The sequence below is a fragment of the Fusarium pseudograminearum genome, chromosome 4, assembly GCF_000303195.2.
Source record: "Fusarium pseudograminearum CS3096 chromosome 4, whole genome shotgun sequence".
NCBI lineage: Eukaryota > Fungi > Ascomycota > Sordariomycetes > Hypocreales > Nectriaceae > Fusarium > Fusarium pseudograminearum.
In genome coordinates this window covers 6,881,000-6,896,417 of record NC_031954.1, presented here as the reverse complement: position 1 = coordinate 6,896,417, position 15,418 = coordinate 6,881,000, and the positions used below count along the sequence as shown (strand labels likewise).

At 46.5% G+C, this 15,418-nt stretch overlaps 6 protein-coding genes across 6 annotated transcripts, besides 1 other annotated feature; 4 read left to right on the top strand and 2 right to left on the bottom strand.

Moving 5' to 3' along the window:
- Window positions 1-341: 341 nt before the first annotated feature.
- Window positions 342-2,455, top strand: FPSE_05058 (uncharacterized protein; the record flags this gene model as incomplete). Its single annotated transcript, XM_009258176.1, has 7 exons — window positions 342-390; window positions 442-585; window positions 638-1,179; window positions 1,235-1,508; window positions 1,558-1,733; window positions 1,784-1,970; window positions 2,022-2,455. 7 exons carry the CDS (start codon window positions 342-344, stop codon window positions 2,453-2,455), a joined length of 1,806 nt encoding a protein of 601 aa, XP_009256451.1.
- Window positions 2,456-2,776: 321 nt separating this feature from the next.
- Window positions 2,777-5,068, top strand: FPSE_05059 (uncharacterized protein; the record flags this gene model as incomplete). Its single annotated transcript, XM_009258177.1, has 1 exon — window positions 2,777-5,068. One exon carries the CDS (start codon window positions 2,777-2,779, stop codon window positions 5,066-5,068), a length of 2,292 nt encoding a protein of 763 aa, XP_009256452.1.
- A 42-nt stretch (window positions 5,069-5,110) lies between these two features.
- FPSE_05060 (uncharacterized protein) lies at window positions 5,111-6,745 on the bottom strand (the record flags this gene model as incomplete). Its single annotated transcript, XM_009258178.1, has 3 exons — window positions 5,111-5,212; window positions 5,264-6,397; window positions 6,449-6,745. The coding sequence occupies 3 exons, from the start codon at window positions 6,743-6,745 to the stop codon at window positions 5,111-5,113; spliced, it is 1,533 nt and encodes a 510-aa protein (XP_009256453.1).
- A 1,663-nt stretch (window positions 6,746-8,408) lies between these two features.
- On the top strand, window positions 8,409-9,704 carry FPSE_05061 (uncharacterized protein; the record flags this gene model as incomplete). Its single annotated transcript, XM_009258179.1, has 4 exons — window positions 8,409-8,597; window positions 8,648-9,026; window positions 9,079-9,196; window positions 9,251-9,704. The coding sequence occupies 4 exons, from the start codon at window positions 8,409-8,411 to the stop codon at window positions 9,702-9,704; spliced, it is 1,140 nt and encodes a 379-aa protein (XP_009256454.1).
- A 194-nt stretch (window positions 9,705-9,898) lies between these two features.
- On the bottom strand, window positions 9,899-11,113 carry FPSE_05062 (uncharacterized protein; the record flags this gene model as incomplete). The annotated part of the gene is made up of 1 exon (XM_009258180.1): window positions 9,899-11,113. The coding sequence occupies one exon, from the start codon at window positions 11,111-11,113 to the stop codon at window positions 9,899-9,901; it is 1,215 nt and encodes a 404-aa protein (XP_009256455.1).
- Window positions 11,114-14,540: 3,427 nt separating this feature from the next.
- FPSE_05063 (uncharacterized protein) lies at window positions 14,541-15,347 on the top strand (the record flags this gene model as incomplete). The annotated part of the gene is made up of 1 exon (XM_009258181.1): window positions 14,541-15,347. One exon carries the CDS (start codon window positions 14,541-14,543, stop codon window positions 15,345-15,347), a length of 807 nt encoding a protein of 268 aa, XP_009256456.1.
- A 37-nt stretch (window positions 15,348-15,384) lies between these two features.
- Window positions 15,385-15,407: a microsatellite.
- Window positions 15,408-15,418: the final 11 nt, after the last annotated feature.

Genomic DNA, 15,418 nt, shown 5'->3' with positions numbered 1-15,418 from the left:
AAAGCGTATGTCTCCTTCAACCCGATATTCGGATCATCGCTAACCATCGTCATCAAGCTGCAAGCGATGTCGGTCTATGAAGGTCAAATGTTCTGGAGCCCAACCTTGTGCAAGATGTGGAAGAAAGAATGAAAGATGTATATACAAGACAGAGGAGAAAAAGGTTACAGTCACCGAGAGGTAAAATTGCATTACTATCTTGAGTTCTACCGCCGTTGCTTATCAGCTGCCACAGTTATCTTAGAGCGTTGGAGAGGCGTCAAGACGGAGTTCCGTCCCCCGGATCACTCCCAACCGGATCAAGACCCCGGCCGAGACATTCCTCCGTTTCCGACTATGGTATGACTACTGTGCTTCGTCAGGAAACATCTGTGGCGGAAGCCGATGGTGGTGAGTGACCAGCACACTACTCTTCTTCTTCTACTAACTTTGATACACTAGACTTGACTCTTGGAACACCAGAAGACAACGTCGAACAAAATGAAACAAGGTCTCTTTCAGCAAACGAAGTTCTTGAACCTGCCTTTCGTCAGAATCCACTTGTCGATAACGGTTACATCTTTGGCCAAGCCTTTGGACGATATTGTAAGCCCTCTAACCTCGACAGGTATCTACATACACTTACACGTCAACACAGGGTACATGGGTCCTGCATCATCATGGGCATTCTGCAGAAGGGTCCTAGCTCTAGTCGGAAAACATCTCCCAGAAGCAAACAACGAACCTCCACCATGGCATCTCGACGGGGTAGCATTCCGTCTCCAGTGGAGGCCCCTGATGCCTGAGGAACATCCCGATATCTCCAATCTGCCCCCGTCAGATTATGCATTCTTTCTAGTGCAGACTGCAAGGTTCTACCTCGGCCCTCTGGCAAGTCTCATCGACGAAACCGAATTCCTCCAACACTTTAAAGAGCTTTACCAGGATGCTTCCACCAAGGCGTCGACATGCAGGCTGTGGTATGCACAGTATTTGCTCATGATAGCGTTTGGGAAGGCGTTTTTGGGCGGAAAGAGTGCTGATGGAAGTCCACCGGGTTATCAGTATGCTGCTAGAGCTATGCCTCTCATGCCCGAGTTAGCTGGGATTGCTTTAGATCCCATTCTTTCAGCTCAGGCACTTACTCTTGCAGCGATATACTTTCAGTCCATAGATATGAGAGTAGCAGCATATCAACATGTGAGTAAAATCTATTGATTACCCGCCTGGTTGATACTGACAGGGTTACTCACAGATAGGACAAGCTCTTCGTATCTGTGTGCTATCTGGTTTCCATAGACACATGCCGGAAGAGGTCGTTGGAGCACAACATTCAAAACGATGCCACATAATCTTCTGGGTAGTCTACATGTTGGATCAAGAGTTTGCAGCTCTCATAGGCGCTACTAGTGCTATAAGAGATGAAGACATCACAAACAAATTGCCTTCCCAGGCTGACAACTCTTTGACATCGCTGAGTCTGACTCTCCATGTTCAGCTGGCGCGTCTCATAGCACGGCTTCTAGGAAGTAGGTTCGACAAGCACAATGAGCGGCAATCACGGCTAACAGATTATAGCGGTTTACGGAGTTGGTAAAGACTATGATGGGACTCTTTTCAGCAATACTCAGTCTATCTTGAGGAACTTGGCTGAGCTAAATCGTGATCTAATGAACATCATCAACAAGCATTTTCGCGATTCAATTAGTAAAGCTTCGAGGATTGCCACTAGACTAGTACTCCAATACCATCATGTAAGTCATAGGAATATTTCTTTTGGACAATTTCGCTTACCGCTTATTAGTGTGTTGTCCTCACGACGAGACCACAAATTATGTGTGCTCTGCACATGCACATCGAACAGTCCAAGACAAGAATGACACACGGTTTATCTCTATCGCCTCCAGTCGCATCACTGATCCAATCCTGTATCAGTTCTGCACAATCGATCCTCAAGACTCTGCGTGCTCTCGCAGACGAAGATCTCATTGGTGAGTCAGCCCAGCATTGCCATCCCGAAACTCTGCTTACAATGATTCCAGAAGCATTCCTGCCTTTCCAAATCGAGTATGCCTCCTCATCAGCATTTCTCCTACATCTCATCCCTATCGTCTGCCCTTCTCTACTCTCTGACAATTCATGGCGAGATGATGCCCGCTATGTTTTCGATACCCTCATCGCCAAGGGAAGCTTGATTGCTCCTCTGAGAAAAGTAGAGTTGGAGCAGTTGGAGCAGAAGCTTTCGGCTTTGACACCAGCCAGCAATATCGCCTCCCCAGAGATCCTCACAGAGAACCAAGAGAATGCGAACCAAGAAGAGAATGAAGATCAGCATAATGAGGAACATCTTGCTGACGAAACTGGATGGGATCTCTTCGCCGCTAACGCCATGGCTGGACTTACCCCAGGAGAGTTACTAGATCTAGCAGAACAGTTGGATGTGGACAACTTCTTATATGAACCTGAGATGGAATAAAACTTGATGATTTTTACAGAGTGATGGGTTGAGACTACGACAGAACCAATCACGCAACACTATCCTAATTAGTCTTTAGAATCATGTCATCTAATTTCCAAGCGAACGGCTTGGACGATATACCCCGGTTCATACTAAGCCTTGTTGGGCTGAACAGCCATAACCACGGCGTGTGATAGGATAAAGACGCTTGAAAAGATCCAGCTCCAGGCTGACACCCAAGACTTTCTGAATCTCCGCTACTTTTCAGCTTGAGGAATTATTCAGAGTCATCTTTTAATTCTCGCATCTTACTTCTAAGTGTGTTTCGGTTTAGTCAACATGTATGAAAGAGAACCCACGACAAAGAAAAGCCAGGCTCGACTCAGCTCTCTCTTCAGACGCAAGACAGTCATTGAGGATAGACATGAACCTACTCCTCTCAGCTCGCCAGTCCAGGCACCAGTGTCACACTATCCGGCGTATATCGCCGAGTATCAGTTGAAATCGCAACCTCAGTCACCAGTATCCCCTCTTCGACACTCGCAAAGTTCAAGTACTGGAAGAGGCAACTACCGTCCATATCCTAAACCTGCTCTAGCTCCATTTCCAATCCCGGGGTCATTGGTTTCCAAGATTGAGGAGAGAGAGGCAATGGCCGCAACGAACACGCAGAATCCCACCATGCCTCAGTCCCCGCAGTCTCCGATGTCAAATCCAGAAGAGACAAATAGGGTTTCTCTTCTTAGTGGTAGAGACATGACTGGTTTGCCACCCACAAGCTCTGATACCTACAATATTACCCCCATCAGCTCCGCCATATCGAGACCGAGTGTAGTATCTACCCTCGACTACTCTGACCAGCAACCATATGAATACACACCTCTTGAAACGGGCTTCATCAGACTCGTCAGGATTGCGCCAGGCCACAAAACGATGATTGAATGCGAAATCATCCAGGCTCTTATCACTAATGTACCTCAATACGTCGCTGTATCATATACATGGGGTGACGTTGGCGACACCAGAAAGATTGACATCGAGGGATCTCGCGTGCCTATTACCGTTAGTCTTTATGGAGCTTTGGAAGCACTTCGACAAAGACAATCGTCTGTGCTGGTGTGGGCAGATGCTTTGTGCATCGATCAAAAGAATACCGACGAGCGCAGTCAATATGTTCAGCTCGTGAGCCAGATTTATGCCAACGCTGCGTTTGTAGCGATATGGCTCGGTCTGGAAGACAACGACAGTTCGAAAGCGGTAGAGCTTCTGTCTAGACTTGCACCACCGAATTCACAGTTTATCCCAGATCAAGATGTATCTCGGATACTGGGAGAGGGCGCTGAGAATGGAGATCTCTTGGCCACTGTGTCGTTATTTGGGAGAGATTACTGGAAACGACTCTGGGTATCACAAGAGATCTTCCACGCAAAGCGAGTTGCTGTTCATTGTGGAGAAACATTCCTTCCTTGGCAATCATACAAGAGTGCCTCGACATGCTTTCGTAGACATCATACGGAGCTTACTTTCAGGACAAAGGGACCTGATATGAGAAGGCCTGATAAATTCACTTCCGTCCAGACTCTGATCCATGGCGGACCAGCCAGTCTTCCGACTCTCAGCCCTCATGTCTTGAATGGACAGAATGCCCTGCTTCAGGTTCTGAGAGCCAGTCGAAGTCAAGTGTCGACTGATCCACGAGATAAGCTGTACGGCATACTTGGAGTTTTGCCCGCGCATATTCGCCAAGGATTTCGCGTTGACTATACTCTCTCAGTCAAGGATGTTTATACTGAAATTGTGGAGTTTCTTATACAAAGCACGGAGAAGCTGGACGTTATCTGCGAGTCTGTACATTTCCCGGTCAACACAGGGTCGGCCAAACTGCCTTCTTTCGTTCCAGACTGGTCGCATGTGCCCCTCACATTAGCCATGGGCCACCAATACGGCTTCCAAGCATCGGGTCACACAAAGGCAATTTGTAGATTCCACGATGAGCGTTTGAACAAGCTTGAAATTTCTGGCATTGAGATCGATGTTGTTCAGACCAAAGGAATGGTTGTGGGAACGCTTTGTAACTTGGGAGACTTTCTAATGGCGTTTCTACACTGGAGGGCTTTGCTTCTTGCAGCTGTGGAGGGACGAACACCATTGCAGATAAAGTTGGCAGAAGAGGCTTTCGTGGCGACGATAAGTCTTGGTCAGATAATCACTGGCTACGACAGAAGTCGCTGGCAACAGGTGTCGTACCACGTCATAGCGAACCTCTTCCGCGAGCGTCTTCTACATATCCCTCTCGACGATATTTTACGATCTCATCTCGACATAGCATCAAGTATCCCGCCAGAAGCGAGAAGACAGTTTCTCCAGACGAACTTTGGTGATCGTATGATGGGAAGGACTTTTTGTCTTACTCAAAACCGCAGGCTTGGAGTTGGATCTGGGGCGATGCTTCCGGGAGATGTTGTGGTTGTGCCGCTTGGTTGCTCGACGCCTGTATTGTTGAGACCAGAGGGAACGCAGGGAGAGTACAGATTTATAGGTGATATTTATATTGAGAATTACATGTTTGGCAAGGCGGTTGATCAGTGGCAGGTTGGAGAGAGGGAGTTGAAAAAGTATGTTCTTCATTAATACGAGACAAAAAGATGTATTGCTATTCAATCTAATACGAGCTTATGCCTTTCCGCGACGACTTATTGTGCAAGGGATATCTCTGTGGTACATGAACCAATTGTTCTCATACTTCCATGTGTGGCTCGGGTCAGTGATTCGTACCTAGAACAATAGTTAGTACTTAGCCTTGATAACAGAAACGAAGCAACTTACATCAAAGTTAACGTAAAGTGTCGCGAACATCTTGTACATCTCCATCTTGGACATGTACTTGCCCATACAAACCCTGGATCCATGGCCAAACATCAACTCAGTACACTCATGCATACGTCTCACCCGAGAAGCATGGCCCTCTTCTGTCTCTCCCTTGCCACGCAGCCATCTCTCAGGGCGGAACACATCAACATCATCTCCAAAAACGCCGACATCACGTGTGACAACACAAGGGTTGATGCCGATCTTGGTACCAGCAGGAATGAATCGACCATCCGGAAGCTCAAATCCTTCCTTGGGAACTTCACGTTCAAGGATCAAACCGACAGCAGGTGAAATACGCATGGACTCGCGTATGACGGCATCAAAGTAGGGCAGCTGACTGATCTCCTTCCACTGAGGAACAGGTAGAGTCAGATTCGCAGATCGAAGCTCAGCGACCATCTTTTCACACACGGAGGGGTTCTTGAGGAGATGGTAAGCAGGAGCGCGCATGGCTCCAGCGGTCGAATCACCACCTGCGAGAACATTGAGCATAAGCCAGTTAATGACCTGTTGATCACCCACATAGTCGACTGTTTCCTTGAGACTGTTGTACTTGTCAATGAACAAGTCCACAGGCTTGCGCTTGGCGGCACCGGAAGCCAGTTGTTGTTGGTACTCTGTGAGGATCTTGATAGTGTAGATGACTCCGTTGACAAGGGGGCGAGGACCAACTCGATGGATGGGGTTCTTGTCCAACCACTCATCAAGCCAGGGGATTTGGCTCACGGGGGCAAAGTACTTGAGTCCAGCAGTGCTCTCAGCAATGATGTCCTCTACATCGCCACCCTTGTCCATAAAGCCGTAGGTGCGGCCGAAACTGATGTTAGCGGCTGCATCCCAGGCGTAGTAAGAAACCCAGTCATCCATCTTGCAGATATCTCCGGTGCTGGCGAAGCGGTTGTCAAGGTGAGTAATAAGTTCACAGAGAGTTTCATCCATCAGAGGTTCAGCCTCGAGCATCTTGGGCAGAGTCCAGAAACCTCTGATGGGCTTTGTGTACTTGAGGTGGAAATCCTCATCTTGGGTGTTGAAGATGTTTTGGATGCGTTGGCCGTTGACCAGAACATCGTTTGGACGGTACATGTTGGTCTGTCAAATATCAGAACTGGTCATCCACACTGCTGGTTTCGGATTGCTTACCTTTCGCCAGGGGTTTCTGGTTGTGTAAATGACCTTGATTAGATCCGGGTCACTAATACTCACGGTATTAGGCCCTACACGCACAGCAGCGCCCCATTTCCGGTGCCAGGATCTAAAATGACTGTCGACATGACCCTTGGTAGTGAGATACGCCCTGTAAAAGTCTGTGTACTTAGAGGGACCCGGCCCAGGGATGTGTCTGAGGGGCGAAAGAAAGAATTCGTATAACACGCGGGCGATGACAAAAGCAACACCCGCATACAGGAGGTACCCCAAAGAGAGGGTGAAAAGTGCCATGTTGTTTGATCTACAGTAAAGATTAATTTCCGTACAGCATGCCGTGGAACTGAAATGGGTCAGAAAACGAGCGAGGATATATCATTTTTGAGAGAAAGAGGAGAAACGACGTAGACTATATTGCTTTTTTCTTAGAGCAAGACGGGTTGTCTATTGGGTAGAGAGCTGCTACCCCTGTTCCTGATCTGCATAAAGGCTTAGACGAGAATGTGATAAAAAAGTGAACCTGTTTGACTGTTCCAAGAGACGCAATGATCTGTGCCGCATTCCTACATGTAACTTTACCCATTCCGCCACCAACAACCGGGCTAGTTTTTATGATATGTCTGGAAATACGTACGAGAAAACGGATCGAGTAAAGAGCGAGACAGGCACGAACAATAATGTTGTCCGCTGAAAACGTGGCTTGAAGAGTCTATCCCGCTCTGACGGTCCCGAATTATTGATCCTTGTTTACGGGAAAGAGACAAGAGGAGACAATGCACCGGGTATAGCGGAACGGATCTTTGGACAAGGGTATCCTGGGGAAATTCGAGTCTACATGTTGAAACGAGCTGAATGGAGGAGGATTGTGACAAGTGATTGTAACTTTTGTGTGGAGTTGTTGGTTCTCTTTGTTTGCTTGTTGGGTTTGCGTATCATTGCATTGTTGGCTGATAAATGAACCAACATATTAATTCCAATTGCGGGGAAGCAAGTCACCGAGCTCAAGCCCAAATCCAAGCCCGACTCTGAGTTTAAGTCCGAGTTGAAAGAAGGTTGAGGAAACTAGAAGCCGTTGTTGTTGATCATCACAGCTAGTCAATTCTTCAACACCAGCACTAAAAACGCCTTGGAAAAATACCCGAGATAATCTAAATTTCCTGTACTACTCTCCTCTAATTTCTCACACATGATCCTTCATCAATTACCTCACATCTCCCCTCCCGGCTGGCAAACAGCCCGTTGCAAGGTTAAGATTGGAGAGGGTAACATCGTGCAGAGTGGATGCGGAAATAGAATGATCTATCAGATTCGCGACCTTTGGGACCAATGACATTCAACGGCAAGCGAATTCTGGTAAGAAAGTAGTGTCTAATTTTGTTTGCTTGGAATATCAGAGTTGACAGTTGATATGTAGACTTCGCTTGCCAACTTGTATTGTGTTTCTTATGCGTAATTGAACAAACATACCAATGATCAATGTCTTTTGGTCTTATTGATTGCTTTGTTATTAGTCTTGTATTCAAGTCAACCTATAGGAACTGTAGTTACTCGCATCCACCGTTGTCTCACATCCAACTTCGAGACTTATTGAATCAATGGTAGCCCACGGCGCTCGGCACGTCCGCTTCTGCATTGTTAATTGCTTCTTTCTTTGTCTCAGGGACTCGTCCCTTGATTTTGTATCCAATCCGATCCTTTTCCAGAAGCTGTGTTCACTCCCAAACAATGCGTATCCAATGACACATAACAAATGCAGATTCAAGGTATAATACGCTGCAATTTTCTTTTTGCTTCAGCTCACATGTGTTTGCCTGCCGCATGCCCGGTTTGTATACTTACAATAAGTATATATGTAGGGCAGCGCATCCATCCCCTACAAACGCCTCAATGCGCTGATGCAAGATCGTGAGACAAGCCAAGACGTCGATTGTCCATAGACAGTCATTCCAGAACGACCATGTCATCCGCTGCTAATCCACCACCGCCCTCACCCGAGTACCTCGCAGAGACCCGAGGGCCTGTCATTCGTACCGTCACTTGGCTCTCTGTTTTTATTCCAGTGCTTCTCGTTTCTCTACGAATCTACACGCGAGTCTTTGTGCGCAAAGTATTTGGTGTAGATGACTGGGTCATTGCACTTTCTCTAGTAAGCCGATCCCCTCTGTTCTTCACTTACGCAAACTAACAGCTGCCAAGCTCTCCCTCATCGCATACGGAGTCATCATCGAATTAGCCGTCCAAAAAGGCCTCGGTCGACACATCGAATGGGTTCTCACCGTCGTCCCTGAAAATGCCGTCCCAATCGGTCTCCTCGGCCAAGTGTCGCAGCCTCTGGTCATCATGTCATGCGCTTTCGGCAAGATATCATTCTCCATCAGTCTCATGCGTCTGGCGGTGCAGCCATTCATACACAGATTCCTGTGGTTCATTGTCGCTTCTATGCTCACGCTGCATATTTTGATTTCTATCATTATCTTTGTCAGATGCAAAGACCCGAGGACGACATGGAACCCGGCTATAGTCAGCCAGTGCTGGGCTCCTCATGTCTATTTGGGGGTAATGTACTTTATCGGAGGTGAGTCTCATTAGTCTAAGGACGCAATTACAGGTTACTAACTTGTTCCAAGCCTATTCTGCTGCTACAGACTTTATCCTTGCTCTCTTACCCTGGGCCATGCTGTGGAACCTGAACATGAAGAGCAGAGAAAAGTTTGGTGTCGCCATCGCTATGAGCCTTGGTGTCTTGTAAGTCACCTCTCGAATGATCCTTGCCAATCTCTTTCTAATAGATGCTTCCAGTGCCGGGTCCATCGCAATCATCAAATGCACCAAACTCAAAGCCAACGCAACAAGTCTCGACCCAACCTTTGACGTCGGTGAGCTTCTCCTAACAGCCGGAGCCGAAAACGCCCTCATCATCATTGCCGCCTGTCTTCCGACCCTTCGACCTATTCTACGCAAGGTGTTTCCATCGACAGCAAAGTCGAGCGAGAACTCGCACCCTTTAAAGAATCTCCCCAATAGCATCATGTTTGTACCAAAGCACAAGGCTGGTCAATGGAGTGCTCTTGTCGAGACGGAGGCTCATCCAGAAAGACACTCTGATAATCAAAGTGACAGAAGTATTCTCAATGAACATCGTGTGGCTATGGGGGACGGACAAGAGAATGCCAAGACGTCTGGTCCTTCTAGTCCGCGGATAACAAAGACAAGGGAGGTGATTGTGTCTTATGGTAGATCTGAAAGTAGATAGACCTGAATTTCGCTAATTGAGAATATTAAATTGATTACAAGTCACATAAATAAACGCAATAAGAAACAGTGAAAGTATTTGGTCATCAGCTCAATTAACTATCTCAATCTTTGTTGTTAAGACTATACCATTGTCCCCAAATCCTTGGACAGTTCCATCCATAACTTCCTTCTATTTGTATCCCACATTCCTGTTTAAAAGACAGTTCGCTTGGACATGCGACGGATGCTGAAGCCGCGCTTGGCCTTTTGTCCGTTACCACCAGCAAAGGGGTTGCCACCGTTACCTCCAAAGGGGTTACCGCCGCCATTGCCACCTCGGTTACCACCTCGGTCGCCTCCGTTTCCACCGTTTCCACCGTTGCCACCACCCTGGTTGTTTCCTTGATCTCCTTGGCCATTGTTTCCTTGACCACCGTTTCCTTGACCACCGTTACCTCCGTTGTTACCTCCGTTACCGCCATTGTTACCTCCGTTGTTACCGCCGTTGTTACCACCGTTGTTGTTACCACCGTTGTTGTCACCAGCCTTACCATCTTTGCCCTCGTTGGGATCAGGAGTAGCGACAGGAGGTCGACCAAGGTCAACAGTAGGAGTCTCGGTAGCGAAAGCAGATGTCACAACGGTAGCACCGAGAAGGGCATCGACAGCAGCCTTGTTCTGAGCAGCCTCATCAGAGGTAGCGTTCTCGTTGGCAGCGACAGAGTCCTCGAAATCCTTCTGGTTCTGGAGGATCTGAGCGTTGATGCCGTTCAGGGTCTGAGTGGTCTTGATGTTCTGGGGAGTGTTGGTCTTCTTGTCGGTGTCGGCCTGCTGGACAGCGAAGCAGCCACCGAAGGGACCGGCAAGAGCGTTGTTGCGGCATCGGACAGTGCAGATGTTTCCGGTGGAGGCACCGAAGCAGTTAAGGTCATCAGGCATCTTGACCGTGATGTTGAAAGCCTGTGTCTTGACCTGAGAGAGACCGTTTGTTCCGGGGACGTTGTTTGTGACGGTCAGGTTCTGGATGTTGGTGTTTGTGTTGCTGCTCTCGTCGAGATCACAGACATAAGGACCAGCACCATCGGCGTTGACTTGGTGGATGGTGACAGTAAGCTCACCACCAGCCTCAACCTGGGTGACCTGCTTGGCAGAGATGGCGTTCTCGGTGTTCTCGCCGACATCGATGTTTCCAGAGAGCTCAGTACGACCACACTGGTTCACAATGTTGGCGGTGATCTCGGCATCGCGGATGATGGTAGCATCTTGTTGGCAGGGGTTGATGGTGATGCAGTTGCGAGCAATCTCGGGATCGACTTGGAATCCCACGCTGTTGGGAGAGGAATCGAGACCCTGAGCACCGAGAATGACGGAGTGAGCCTGGGTCAAGGCGAAGAGAGAAGAAGAAAGAAGAATGTTGAAGGAATGCATCTTGGATAAGAAGAAGAAATGTGCCGGCACAATGATATAAAAGATTCAAAGAAGGAGATAAAGAAAGTACAAAGAAGACGATCACCAGGATCTTGAAAGAAAGAAGAGAAGACTTGATTGCTTGTGCAAAAGACTGAAGCTGATGATGAGAAGAAGGAACAAAAACATACGAGTTGAATTCAGTATATATACATATTCTCAGTGATGAGGACTGGTCATCTGGTATCCATCCCATGGTCCCATTGTTTGGTGAGTAGAGTACAATATGCTACAGCCCCTGTGTCATAACAAAGTGGGGGTTGTGTGAAGAGGACTAGACATTCGCTTAAACGCCGAACTTGTACCTGCCAAGAGCCAGGGTGTACCCTGACGTTCGCCTACTTGGGCATTTTTAGATGAGTAGACAGTGAATGCGCAGGGGATACAAGTGGAATCGTTTTCAAAAGACCGTTAGACACATGTTTCACGATATTCTTCAACCCAGTCATTATCAGTCTCTTGGCAATAGCAACAGTTTATATAGCCAGAATACCGCATTAAAGATCATCTGCAAGGAACTCTTTCGGGTATACTACCTCGAAACAAGTGTATATCCGAGGATAATCGAATGATGATCATGTCACCAATTTTAGTTTTCCCCTTGACCGTTTCGCTACAGAGATTTCAAAGCATTACCTTATCTAAAAGTCTAGGCAGGCTTCCCGTTAGTCGACGAGATGTCACAGCTGAGGTCAGTCATCGGAGTTTTCTTTGCTTGGCAGGCCATCAGCTCCGTTTTAAACGCTTCACCTTCCTCGATGATTCCCGTCAGTGACAACCGTCTCTGCTTGGCGTCGCGAGTGCACAGACTTCGACACAGTCCAGGTAGCAGTTTCTCTTGGGAGAGATGGATTTATGGCCTATTTGGGTAATGCGAGAATCATCACTCGGCCTTATGCACCGACACGTCAGACCTTTTTAGGTCAGCCGATTTCGAGGCCGTATATTGAAACGCAGGCCTATTGTGGCAGCCCGGGCTGGAGGAGCACAGGCGGCAATAACTTCCTGAATCGTCTGTGTGATTGAATCAGTCTGAGCGTAGAAAAAAGGGAGTGGTTTTAAAGTATAGTCTAGACGAACAATATCATCATATTGTCAAGGCTGAGTTGATGGTTGTAGATTTGTCTTCTCATTGGCCCACTTCTAAATTAACTCTAACCAAGACGCTGTAAACCATCGGATCTTGGTAACTACCCTGACGCCTCGGAAGATAGAGATAGCATGTGAACCTGGGATGCCTTTTGCTATAGATGGTGATCTGCAGCTTGGGTTGAGTTATTTCCATAGTGGGATAGTCGGAACTTGTGTATTCATCTATTGATATTGTTCATCTTGCCACTAAAATTCAAGATAAACCTCTTAAAAGTCATGTTTCATAACCTAGGAACCTTTTAATAAGACTCGGTTTGAGAAGCGTCATGTCTGGGATGATATCAGTCTTCAATTTCAGATAGCTTCTCTTCAAACCAATACTGCAAGGCAAAAAGACCCTCGAGTTTACTACCCTGTTGCCTATCATCTTATCTTCTTGTAATTACATCGCCATGCCACTCACACGAATCACATCTGGGACAAACTAAAATCACGACTGCCGATTAATAAGTGCCTACACGAAGAGCAAAGTTGGCTAAAACAAGTGGCGTCGCAAAGAAACTTCAGCTCATGGCTGTCATGACTTGGTTTCAAACATGAGCTGACATGCTAGAAACTTGCATGACTCGACAATCTCGTTAAAGTGTGGTAGGCTTGACTATCAAATATCACCAAGGCCATAGAGAACAACACCAAGGCCACAGGGTTGCGTCATGCCATCTTGTCTGAACTGGAATGTCTCTAAAAATGCCATCATCCTCTCATCCAAAACAGCAAGACAAAACAAGCGCACCTATGAGATCCATAGAATCGATGACATACAGTTTCAGGCGTTTCAATTCCTATACATGACCATGTCGCATCTTCGAAAGTTCTTTCGCTGGGCTGGACACATCTTATCTTGACCATTCGGGTAGAACCGCCTCGTCTGTCAAGCAATCACGTACCGACGAGAATGAGAGGAACAAGGGTAGAGTAGCATCTCGGTTGAACCCGACAGTGTATCGAATGACAATCGAGAAAGAAAAGCCACCAATGAGATGTACATGACATGCATCGCTAAACGCCAATCTGGAAACACTTCTCTTACAAAGTTTGGCCCGACTTAACCGGCATGGCAGCCCCGTTTCGGCCGAATGGAGATTTTTGAATGTCTTTAGCCTATCAGTTTGACGTGACAGGGTATACATAGACAGGGATCACGACGTTTCAAGGGGGATCATGTAGCATAACACAGCAGATATCAGTGGAAACGGTTTACTGAGTTTGGAAAATCGGGCCATTTAGAAAAAGCTCGGCGAATTAGATGGGATCATGAAGAACCTTAGTATGGTTATTATTAACCATAAGCCCGAGGTCTTAAAGACCAGGAACACACAATGCAACACTTGTGGTGAGTGAAAGAGGCTTTCTCAATTTGAGCCGCATTGACAACAATAGCACTAGCAATTTTAATTAATCGCAGTCCATATAGCTGTAAAGAGTCATGTTGAAATTTGATATTGTTTCTGTTCTTCCTAACCATTTTAGATCGAGGCTCGGAACGAAAATTATAATAATTTATTCATTATTCTTATTGCATTGCCCGGAGTTTATCGATTTGCCCAGCATTTAACCTGTATTATCTTGCGTAGTTGCTGTTATGTTTACGGCTCGATAAATGCTTCTTTATCACCCATATTATAGATTTCATTATTGCTGTATTAACCTAGGCGGCTACTCTGTCACACTTGTGTGTTGGGAAAGTTGGTTATTGGCAAAACATTGATCCAATACTTTGAGTTTTTGGTCCAGAGATCCTTATTGTTGAGACTGGTCAAGTAGATTGTGAAGTTCCAGGCTCTAGTTTAGAGGTCTGAAGAATAAAAAAGTAAGATTTTCTTCGATCATGGTAGCCTAAAGTGGTGTTTTTCTGTTATGTCTATGTAACCTTGCTCTCTATAGTTGGCGAGACATTGCCTACAAGGTTTAAACAAAACTCTATGTTAATAAGGACTAAACTTGAATTTCGAAGTTATAAGAGGTGAAGATAAACCTTTCTCTTTGTCAAGTTCTCATTTTATAACTTATGCACTTCTTCTGCCTAGAACTTCAGCCAAGGCTCTAATTCTATTCATACAACTCAAGAGCACATGGAAACTAAAAATTCAGATGTTTAACTTTTTTTCGATAAAGTGAAAAAGATTAGAGATATATGAAGAAGAGGAATCCCGCATCAATACCATTTCTACTTCTCAACTTGCATGCTCTACACGATTCGGCAGCAATAACTTGCCTTGCATCTCATTCCACAATCATGCCTAGTCTCAAAAAGGAACACCTCGAGGCTGCGGTTGAACAGAATCCCGTTTGCCTTCTTGGTCTGACTTCTTGGAGCGTTGATTACATCCTCCACAAATTCAACCATGGTGGTACTTGTACCATCGCCTCCAAGCAAGGTAACAAGACACTCCCGCCCGAACTCTGGAACATGATCTTATCCTATTTGGATGAAGACATATTTTGTCCTGTCTACCCAATCGGTGTTACCTTTGTTCAAATCGATCACGACAATTTAGAACCTGCTGTTATCTTCAACAGAATCGACACATGGTGGGGTTTTGGCGATATCAGGAATGGCTCCGATCTTTCCTATTACAATGACTGGCTGCTCAACCCCTCATATGAAACAGTGGAGGAAAAGAAGAAACGACGTCCCGAATACTATCCCTTCCCCGACTTTTCCAAAACAGTCTTGCCGGGTCAGTCCGTCACGATTCCCGTTTCCAACTTGGAATTCAACGATGATTTCCTGGTTCATGGCCTCGAGGTTCCTGAAATGATTGCCTTCTGTGAAAGGGGAGAGTGTCACTTATGTGATGGCCGTCGGAAGTTTTGCGCTGGGTGCCCGGATGGGAAAGCTGTTATGGAAAAATTTACCCGTATACATCCCTCGAGGGTCAGCTGTGGTACACAGATGCTTTGCCCATTATGTATTGGGGTGGAGTACGCAATGAAAAGTGTCTGTGAAACAGCTGGCTGGTTTGATGGCAAAATTATGTCAGATGAAGAGTACCAAGAATGGTCCGGCCAGCGTTTGAAGAGCCTTGGTTACATGAAATGATTTATTTCGTTATCAAGACTTGTCAAGCCTGTATTATGGGTGGGGGTGGGGGTGGGGGTGTGACGGTGATA